At 44.1% G+C, this 11,424-nt stretch overlaps 1 protein-coding gene across 1 annotated transcript in view; it reads left to right on the top strand.

The window, feature by feature from the left end:
- Window positions 1–6,638: 6,638 nt before the first annotated feature.
- MLKL (mixed lineage kinase domain-like) overlaps window positions 6,639–11,424 on the top strand; it is a 33,868-nt gene continuing 29,082 nt past the window's right edge. The window contains 3 exon segments of the mRNA XM_006860308.1: window positions 6,639–7,103; window positions 9,936–9,993; window positions 10,584–10,764. Of these exon segments, the coding sequence (XP_006860370.1) occupies window positions 6,639–7,103; window positions 9,936–9,993; window positions 10,584–10,764 (704 nt within the window).

Below are 11,424 nucleotides of genomic sequence, written 5' to 3' on the forward strand. Positions count from 1 at the left end.
GTATTTGTTGAATAAATTTGAACAACAGTTTATTAACTGATCTTCTTTGTAGGTATATGGGTATTATCCTATCGCAGACAGTATTGTACTGCAAGATAGATCTTGAAATACTCATTTTGACAGTGAATCCAGTGACATGCCCTCTTCAGTGTGGATTTCCAGGATAGTAAACCATACGATTCTCTGATTCCAAATGACCAATACCACTGTATTTCTGCTCACTAATGCGTAGGATATCAATCTGTGTTCCATTTCACTTTTAACAAATTCCAATTTTACTGGATTCATACTTCAAACATTTCACATTCTGATTATTAATGGATATTTGCAGCTGTTTCTTCTGATTTTGAGTTGTGACCTACCAGCAAATGAAAATCCCCAAACCTTTTGTTCCATCCATTTAGTAAGGTCGTCAACTCTACCGTGAGGAGGCAGCTCTTCCCCAGTCATATTTTGAGTGCCTTCCAACCTGAGAGGTTCATCCTCCAGCACTATGTCTGACAGTGCTCCTCTGCTGTTCATAGCGTTTTCAGCGACTACCCTTCCAGAAGTGGTCCCCCTTTCCTTCTTCCTAGTCTGTCATAATCTGGAAACTCCACTGAAACCTGTACACCATGGATGCCCCTTCAGGCATTTAAAATACTGATGGCATAGCTTTCAGCATCACAGCAACCCACAAGCTACCACCATACAACAAACTGATGGCTAAGTGATGGGCTAAGGCATTAGGGAAAAGCAGATTAAAACTACTATGAGACATCAGTACATGCATATTAGAATATATGTGGTGCTGTGGATTAATGCACTGGACTGCAAAGTCAGTTTGAACTGTAATGTCGGCGGTTCAAGCTCACCAGTTGTTCCTCAGAAACCCTATACAGGGTTGCTATGGGTTGGACCCAACTCTACAGCACTTAACAACAACAATTGAAAATAGTGACAAAACCAAATGCTAGTGAAGATATTGTCACTCTTTTGGTTTTGTCTCTACGGTGACAAATGCTAGTCAAAATATGGAGTACTGGTGGTGCTGTGGGATGAAGTACTGGACCATAAGGCCAGTTTGAACTACATGGTCAGCAGTTCATACTCACCAGTTGCTCCTTGGAAACCCTACACAGGGTTGGTATGAGTTGGAACCAACTCCATGGCATTAAACAACAGCCATTAACAAGTGAAGATATGGAGACAGTCTCACATATTGCTGGTGGGACTGGAAAAGAGCCATTTCAAAAGGATGCATTCTGTGATTCCATTTATGTCAGGCTAGTCCACCCTGCACTGTGAACATTAACTGCGGCACACACCTGCCCCTGCTCCAGAGAATTGCCCCACGTAGAATGGGCGCTGTCTTGTGTTTCAGAGCTTCATACTCCAAATGTCGCCCATGGAATATAGCTGAAGCTCCATCTTTTTTTCTTTTTCCCTTGCCCTTTTCTGCCATCAAGAATGCTGGTGGCACTATAGGATAAGCACTGGACCGGTAACCGGTAGGTCAGCAATTCAAATCCACCAGTTGTTTGTAGGAGAAAGATGAAACTTTCTGCTCCCGTAAAGGTTTACACATTGGAAACCCTATATACATGGTCACTATGAATCAAAATCTCCTCCATAGCATTGGGTTTGTTTTTCAGTTTTGTTTTATTGAGGCGGTGGGTAGTTACATTGCCCTCGGTCACGAGAGCATGCTCCCAATTAATCCTGTGTACCCACATCCCTTTCATAGCCACTGCTGAGAAAGGTTTCTAGGAAACCAAGCTTCAGAGAAGAAGAAACAGATGATGCAGAAAATGGAGAATAATAAACCCATTACCAACAATTTATGGCAACCCATTGGACAGAGAGGACCTGCCATAGGGTTCCCAAGACTGTAATCTGTATAATAAAGCACTGGACTGCGAACTACAAGGTCAGTGGTTCAAGCTTACCAGCTGCTACAAGGAAATAAAATGAGGCTTTCTGCTCCTGCAAAGATTTATAGCCTTGGAAAGCCTATCCGAGGTTGCTGTGTGTCGGAACCAACTTGATTGCACTTCACAACAACAACAATCTTTACAGAAGCAGATTGTCACATCTTTCTAACTCAGGGTGGATGGTGGATTCAAACCGCAGAGCTGTCAGCAGCCAAGCACTTAAACACTGAGCCATCAGGGATCCTTGGAGAACAATACAGGAACAAATGATCTAGGGATCTCTAAGTCAATTGTCATAGTCCACAAAGACAATATTCTATATCCTACTTTGGTGAGTGGACTCCTCTGGTGTGGTGCTGTAGGATAAAGCACTGGCCCTCAAGTTCGGCTTGAACTGCAAGGTTGGCAGTTCAAACCCAGAAGCCATTCCTCAGAAACCCTATACAGAGTCACTTTGGTGGTGCTGTTAAGTACCGGCAACTGGGGTCTTAAAAGCTTGCCAGCAGCCATCCAAAATGCAGCTGTTGGTTTCTTCCTATCCAGAGCCCAGAGAAGTGAAAAAAATGAGACTCAAGGAAACAGTCTGAAGGACTAATGGACCACGTGAATCACAGCCTCCTTTAACCTGAGACAGTAGACCCGGATGATCAGGATCACAAAGGCGTGTTCTGAATAGACTAGCAAAAAATGTAGAACAAAATTCAAAATTATGAAAAAGATCAGATTTACTGGTCAGATAGCGATGGGTGGAACTTCAGAGACTATGGCCCTTAGACACACTTCAGACCTGGAACTGAATCAGTTGAACAATAAACAGGCCTATAAAGTGACTGGTGTGGGGTTCGGCAGGAGAAGTACTGGACTGTAACCACATGGTCAGAGGCCCAAACCTACTAGCCACTTCTTGGAAACCCTCTACAGGGTCACTGTGAGTCAGACTCCATGACACTAACAACAAAAACAACAATAAAATGAACAATGACTCCCAAGAGGAAGGTACTTCCCAGTAAAATCAACCAGACCAGGCCAAAAGGGCAACATTTGCCCCAAAACAAAATTCAGAAGGCAGGAAGAGGCAGCAGAGGAGGAATGAAAATAGGGTACCCAGGAAGGAAGTGGGGAGAGCGCTGTTACATGGAAGGAATTGCAACTGATGTCATGAAATAAGACGTGTATAAATTGAATTGAGAAAATAATGTGTGACACTTTCACCCAAATCACAATAAAATATTCAAAATAAAAAGAAAGAGAGAAAAGTACAGGAACAAGTAAATAACACAAACACTCCAAACAACCTTGCCCAGGCGTTCTCAATTCAAAAAGTTTTTCCCTACAATCCAGTCCTGTCCTCTCAGGAAACGAAGGTCTGAAGCAGATGCCGCTGGGCAGGTAGTCTAGCCCTGACCACGCCTCAGTTCCTACAGCAAGATTCACAACGCGAGCCTGGCACCCACCCGTAGGAGGAAGTATGGGGCAACCGGGTCTCCGCCCTCACTCCGCCCCAGGATCTGGAGTTCCAGCAGCACACACAGTCGCTTCTCACCGCACCTACAGGTCTGTGTTGACGGTTCTTTCCGCTCCAGAGTTGTACCATTCTGTGAGGCTGTGTTAGGACCATCGGGAGAGCAAGTAGACCAGCTTCTCTACACCCCTGCCTAAAGCAGAGAGCCTGGCCACGGGTGAGGGCTTCCCTGAATGCCTTTGGGGGTGGGGGAAGGGCGGGAGACTGTCTGGAGGAAAGAAGGGGTCAGGGCAAGACTTGTAGGGACAGGGCGCCGAGCTCGGAGCCGATCGAGGCGTGTCACTGCTTCCGCGCAGACCTCCTAGCTGGGCCGTGGTCCCGCCGAGGAGCAGGCCGACCTGGGGGACAGCAGTGTGGCGTCCGGCCATCTGTTGAGTCCAGACTGCCAGCGGGGCCTTGAGGCCCGGAGGGAAGGAGGAGGAGGCTCAGGGTCACAAGACTATAAATCAAAATCCGGAAAAGGGGTCGCGGGACCGAGCGGATGCCCTCTGGCGGCGCTCTCGGATTCCTGCTCCAGGATGAGGCTGGACAGTGAGGTAACCCCGCAGCTAGCTGCTTTCCTGCGATTCCCAACCGAGTTGATTTCGCTTCTCTTGGATTCTACCTCTGCCAAAGCAAGATGTGGAGTGGGAGCAAGGGTTTTAGACGGGCAGAGGTCTCGTAAACCGGCTCAGAGGGTGGTCTGGGAGCCCTAGACAGATGGGCGTTTCAGGTGTAGGTAGGGAGATTCCCAATATAGGTGAGTCCACTTCTTAAGGACTTATGCCCTCCTGTTCTCGGAGCCACTTTAAGCACAAGCTGATGTAAGTATCCCATCCGGAAAGGATATCTAAAACCTTTTTTTTTTTTTTTCCTTATGGAGGATGTCGCATTTGGGTTCTTTATGGATTTTTTATTACTACCATCGAGGCACTGCAGGATAATATATAAATGCAGTGAACCGCAAGGTTGGCTTGAACCTCAAGATGAGCCACACAGCTCCTTGGAGACCCAATGCAAGGTCGCTGTGAGTCGGAACCAACAACTACCATTTTAAGATTTTTCACTTTTAAAACTAATAAACATCCCCCCACCCCCCACCCCCGTTGGGGTTGAAAGGGAGTTGGATATTTTCTCTAAGAAAATGTCCATTTGTGGTGGTTGAATATATTCAGTGGCCCCTGATGGATAGGAAGCACCTTTTGCCAGCACGGTCTTGGCATACATACATCTATGGGGCCCTGCCTGATGTGGCACAAAGAAATTTGTTTCTTCCTATTTTCCAAGCGTTGTTGTTGTTGTTAAGTGCCATGGACCCACAGCTACCCTATACAGGGTTTCTAAGGCTGTAAATCTTCACGGGAGCAGAAAGCTTCATCTTCCTCCCGCGGAACAGCTGGTAGTTTCGAACTGCTGACCTTGGGGTTCGCATCCCGATTCATAGCGTAGTGGTTATGAAGCAGCATATATGCAATGATAAAGTGATCCCTGGGTAAAGGTATCTGATCACTAGGTAAGTGAGCAGAGGGAGGGAGGGGAAGTGCTAAAAAAAAAAAGTAAAAGTTAATTAGTAAGTCACCAACTGTTGCTCTTCAAGGTAAAGGGCCCAGTGATGAAAGATCTTCCAGTTTTCAACAGCAGACAGAAATCTGAATTTTTATGTTAAGTTTCTAAATTCCTCTTTTAAATATTGCAAGCAAGTCCATATATGTCTTAAAACTGCAGTTCAACACTGTGCGGACCAAATAAAACATGTCTGCCCACTAGATGTTGTTGTTAAGTGCCGTCGAGTCGGTTCCGACCCATAGCGACTCTGAACAGGGATTCCGAGGCTGTAAATCTTTACAGGAGCAGAAAGCCTCATCTTTCTCCCGCAGAGCAGCTGGTAGTTTCGAACTGCTGACCTTGCGGTTCGCAGCCCAATTTGTAACCACTTCGCTACTAGATAGTGCCCATGAATATCTAGTGTGCCATGTTGCTCAAGGATACTCAGGATTGCATAGAAGTTGGTCTCCACCAACTTCAAGCTTTCCTTTTTGTCTCTTTTTCCAGTACCTTGGCATCCCTGCCTCCTTAGTCCTCCACTGATACACCTTTGTTTTGGTTCCCTTGTTATTGTTAGATGCCATTGAGCCAGTTCCAACTCATAGTAACCCCAGGTAAAATAGAAGAGAATCCTGCCTCGTCCTGAACCAGCTTCGTAACCGTGGCTGTGTCTGAACCCATTTTTGTAGCCACTGTGTCAGTCCATCTTATTGAGGGTCTTCCTCTTTTGTGCTGACCCTCCACTTTACCAAGCATGAAGTCCTTCTCGAGAGACTGCTCCCTATGACAACATGATCAAAGTATGTAAGGCAAAATCTTGCCATCCTTGCTTCTAAGGAGCTTTCAGGCTGTATTTCTACTGAGACAGCTTTGTATATTTATTATCTAACAATCATAGGGCTAGCTCTTTTCACTCATTTGAGTTACCTGCCTGATCTCTGAAGGTAACCCCCACAATTTGGCAGGATGTATTTTTTAGGGTACTTAGGCTAACTGATGTAACAAATAGACCCCAAAGTGTAGTGGCTCAAAGACAATAAAGTTTCACTTAACAGTCCATGGCAAATGTTTCAGGTCTGTGGGTGGCTCTCCTTTAAACAGTGATCCAGGGACCCAGGTCTTCCATCTTGGGGCTCTGCCATCCCTACAGCCATATTGCTCTTTGCATCCAGGTGGCAGAGGGGGAAAGAGAGTACAAAGAAGATAAACTTGCCTCAACTAAACCGACATATATCCCATTAGTGAGAACTAGTCACATAGCCACATCAAGCTGCAAGGGGGTCTGGGAGGACATAGTCCTAATGGGATTGACACTTCCTGGCTATAATTCTAATATGATGGAACAGATTTTGGAATGGCAAGGAGACCTCTTCAGGTATTCAAATCCACAGACCTACTTTATTCTCCCTTTAAAAAAGCCAAACTAAACCCACTGCCTTCGAGTTGATTCTGACTTACGGCGGCTCCATATAGAGTTTCTGAGACTGCAAATCTTTATGGGAGCTAACATCCTCATCTTTCTCCTATGGAGTGGGTGGTGGGTTTGAACCACCCTTGAGGTTAGCAGCCCTACACTTTCCCTACAGTGCCACCAGGGTCCCTTTGATTATCCCTTAGTTGAGTAGTAAATCTACAGGTGATTGTGGGACTTAAATTTATTCCATCAGCTTTTACCAGGTATGGATACATTGAAGCAGATCATCACCTTAGGCCAGCTCGTGTACAATCAGTGTGAAGAAATGAAGTGCTGCCGGCACCAATGCCAGCGCCTGGGAAATCGCATCCAGCATCTGCTGAAGCCTCTGCAGATGCTCCAGGACCAAGGAGAGAAGAACCTGTCCGTACAGCTAACCGATGCCCTGCACCATTTCCAGACAATCCTAGAAGAAGCTAAGATGAGGATAGAAAAGTTCAGCAATAAATCCAATATCCTGAAATTTCTAAAGGCCAGGGATGACAAAATACTCTTTAGTGCCTTGAACAAGCGACTGGAAGATGTCTCGCAGGAGCTCTTGCTGGTGCTTCAGGCTGATCAACGGAAGCTTATTTTAAACACCCTTCATAGAGGGTCCTGGCAAGAGGAGGATCAGCAGGATGCAAAGGAAGACATGGGTGCGTTTTGAAGAGTGGAGAGGCAAATGGGAGCCCTTTAATCTAACTTTGATTCCCAAAATAGCAGGAAGAATGAAGAGGTATACTAAGCCACTCTCTGTACATGTGGTCACGTCCCTGATTGGTCCGATGTTTTACACTTGTCTGTTGTTGTTAGGTGCCATTGAGTTCATTTTTGATTCATAGTGACACCATGTGACAGAGGAGGACTGCCCCCTAGCGTATTTTAGGCTGTAATCTTTATGGAAGTAGATCGCCAGTGGCTTAGTGAGTTTGAGCAGCCTATTGTTCAGTTAGCAGCTGAATGAATGCTTAACGGTTCCTCCACCTACCAACCTCTCATGTACTAACCTTTAAAAGGTTGGAGGTTTGAATGTACTCAGTGGCGCCACAGAGAAAGGTCTGATATCCACTTCTGTAAAGATGACAGGTGAGAAAACCCCAGAAGACATTTCTTCTCTTGAACAAATGGGATTGCCAAGAGTTGGAATACATGTGGCCCAAACAAAAATCAAACTCACTGCCATCGAGTCGCATCTGACTCATAAGGGATTTCTGGTACTGTAACTCTTTACTGGGACAGCCTCTTTCTCCCGTAGAGCCACTGGTGGGTTTGAATTGCCAACCTTGCATTTAACAGTATTTATTTTGTAGCGTCACCTGGGATCCCTTTATGTGGCTAAGAACTCCTAAAATCCATGGCCCAGATATGGTGGGGACTATATATGCTGAAATTTAGATGAGCCAGTGGGGAAAGAATATGGAGTCTCCTTGGCTCTGCATCTCTCTGACAGGATACCTGGAATTCTAGATGGATGCTGATATCATCAAGCTGAAGGGTCCCCAGCCAATCAGCGTTCACCAGTCCACTTCCTAATGGAGGTGGGAAACACATGCATGACATCAACCTGGAACATAGCCTTAGCTTCTTGTACTTGCTTTCACATTTTTTAGAACATTCTTTATTAGCTAACAAAATCACGTAGTACAAAATTCAAAAGGACAAAAAGGACACAGAGTAGCAATTTCCCTCTCAACTTTGACCTCACGGGTCACTGTTTCCTCTCCAGACACAATATCTCCTATTAACTTCCTAAACAGCCTTCTAGAGATTTAAGTCTATATATTTTGTTGCTCTGGTAGTGTAGTGGTTACGAAGCGGGCTGCTAACCTCAAGGTCAGTAGTTCGAAACTACCAGCTGTTCCACGGGAAAAAGATGAGGCTTTCTGTTCCCGCAAAGATTTGCAGCCTCAGAAACCCTGTGCAGGGTCACTATGAGTTGGAACCAACTGTACGATACTTAACAACAACAACAATTTTGTTGCTGCCGATGTTATATAATCAGGAGGGTACTAATCACAGTGTTCTGCTATTTTCATGAACTAATCCTTTTTTTTTAATATTGTGAATTATGTGATCATTTACATGGGATAACATTAGTTTTACAGTCATCCTATTGTACATTGTTTCATTGCCATGGTTACAATCCCCTCCATGCATCATCAACCAACCAAAGGCTATACCCTGCAACCCTGCCCCCCAGTCGTCAGCACACAGCCCCTCTCCCCTCTCTGGGTCTAAAGTCCCCAGCTGCTCCATCTCTCCACGTCATTGTCTCTGTCTCCATCTCAGGCATCACTGCTTCTCTGGGTAGGGTCCCACACTTCGCTCTTCTCCCTTGATGGTCCCAAGGACCTCTGCTCCTAGACTGCAAAGTTAATCACTCCCCTCCTTGCTATAAAACATCTACCTTTACATTTCCGACCCTCACAATCAGTCCTGATAATAGTTATTCATGAACTAATCTTGAATATTATTCCCTGTGACTGTCTGCAGAGTTGTCTAGTATGGTTCAAGAGCATATACGAACTGTACTGTGTTTAAACTATGCCCTATCAATGGATATTTAAGTTGTGCCCTGTTGTTTATAGCTGCAATGAGCCTATTTCTGTTTCCAGATATCTTGAGGAAAATGCTAGAAGGTGAAGTAGTGGGTGTAAGTGTGAATTAAAGAGTATAGGCATTTTAGATTTTGATAGAGGCTGAGTACTTGCCACAGTGGTTGTATAAATCTCACTCCTCCCAACAATGTGTAAGACAATCTGTTATCCAATGCATTTTCCACTAGAGACTGTCCCAGGACCTTTGTAATGAAGGAAGGTCCCCAGCCCAGGAACTCTTCAGTTCTGAGCAAAGTGGGATGGTTGTTTTCCGTAAGATAGTACATTACCAATTTTTAAAAATATTTCTGCAAAAAATGGAATGAAAAGATAATGCAATCTTTTTTTTCTCTCTCTCTCTCTTTCTCTTTTTTTGTTCATAATGTAATTTTTCAAATAACTTTTTGAAGCTTCCTTGGATAAGTCAGGATAAGGTTACATTATGCTATAGTTTCAAAAACAAAAACAAAAACAAAAAACCTTTATGCTTAAAATAATGCAAGTTTATTTCTTACTGAGACATGTAGTCCAAGAGACTTTCCAAAGCAACCATGTGGGTCCATAGGGTGCTTTCGATACTTGGACACTTCCATGTGGAGAAACACAATCGTCCCTGACCCACCCCCACCCCCACCCCCACCCCCACCCCCAAGCAGTCATTTTAGAGTGTTGAGCAAATTCAGTTAAATTTGTCCAATGGGAAGGGGTACACATCTCTCTCACCTTGTTTTATGGCCAATGCAAGTCACATTGTCAAACATTTCCAGGTATTTCATGCTTACTTAGAAGAAAGCTGGATACTGTAGAGAAGCAATAAATCCTTCCCCAGTGAATATGACAGGTGAAAGAAAATTGTATCTCAAAGTGGTTTTAATTTACATTTCTATCTTTGATTATGTGTTCTTCTTTTTCCTGCAGAAAAGGAAAATATAGAATTTTTGCTAAGGCAACTAGAAAAGAACATTGAAACCTTGAGACAATGTAAGTTATCATGCACCCTGCTGCTTTTGACTGTACCCAAACTAGAAGTCATCTGTTTACTAGTAACTCCAGTATCCCCTAGCCCTGCCCTCATCTATATTCTGAGCCAGGAGTAGAGTAGAGAGAACTCCAAAATGAAAGATTGAGAGGGATGGAGTTTAAAGGTAGAGAGATGTTGTTATGTGTCGTGGAGTTGGATCTAACTCATAGTGACCCTGTACAGGGTTTCCGAGGCTGTAAATCTTTACCTTTACGGGAGCAGAAAGCCTCATCTTTCTACTGAGGAACAGCTGGTAGTTTCGAACAGATGACCCTGAGGTTAGCAGCCCGATTTCATAACCACTACACTACCAGAGTAGAGAGATAGGCAGGAGTTAAGTGGAGTGAAAGGAAATTAATAACACACTTATGTTAAGCCTATCCCTGTGTCTTTCTGAGGCAATGGAACCTCTCCCCAGCGTTAAGTGGGGCAGAACCAGCTTTGGGTCATGATGCAGGATATCCCACTCGTATGCCGATATGATACCACTTAGGACAGCTTCCTCGTCTCCTTGACTCTTTATTCCCTTCTCTCCTGGGGCTGAGGTTAGACTTACAGAAACCCATGAAACAGCTCCCACAAGAACAGATCAAGGAGATTAAGAAGGAACAGCTCCTAGGTGCTCCATGGATAGAGCTAAGGAAAAATGAATACAGCACACTGTATAAAGGAGAATACAGCAAATGTCCAGTAACCATAAAAGTCTTCAACAACTCCCAGTCCAGCATTGGGTAAGTCCCATACTCCCTGGAACACCCCAACAGCAGAGGCATCACTGTCTCCAGATTTAGTTGGGGAACCCAGGCCCTGAAGGGTTAAATGGCTTGCCTTGTAAAGAGAAGTGTCAAAACTTGACTGCATGTGTCCCTACCTCAATTCCAGAGAGTTCTCGCTTTTATTCATATATTTGACAAATGCATCCCCTTTCATTCCTGTTCCCTAATCCCCATCCCATCCATGGACACTAATTCCAGTGTCTTAAATGAATCATTTTGTTTGTATGTGCCCTTGCTCAATATATGCTGTGAATGTTATAAATCTGATGCCTACTTTTTTCTTTTTTTCCCCCATTTAAAATTTTTTTGTGTGGGTGGGAATACACATAACAAAACATACGCCTTTCCAACAATTTGTACATGTGCAACAGTAGCATTGATTTCATTCTTCAAGGTTTTTCACCTTTAATTTTTTTTTTTAATTTAAGGTTTTTATTGTGGATTGAGTGAAAGTTTACAAGGCATATCATCAGTTTTACATTCAACAAATCATATATCTTGTTTCATTACATTGATTATAATCCCCACCATGTACCATCAGTTAACAGTATTTCTCTCTGTCCACTTTTTAAAAAACACACAAACAAAAAAACCCACTCAGGCATATATAATAAT

Source organism: Chrysochloris asiatica, unplaced genomic scaffold (genome assembly GCF_000296735.1).
Source record: "Chrysochloris asiatica unplaced genomic scaffold, ChrAsi1.0 scaffold00037, whole genome shotgun sequence".
Classification (NCBI taxonomy): Eukaryota; Metazoa; Chordata; class Mammalia; order Afrosoricida; family Chrysochloridae; genus Chrysochloris; species Chrysochloris asiatica.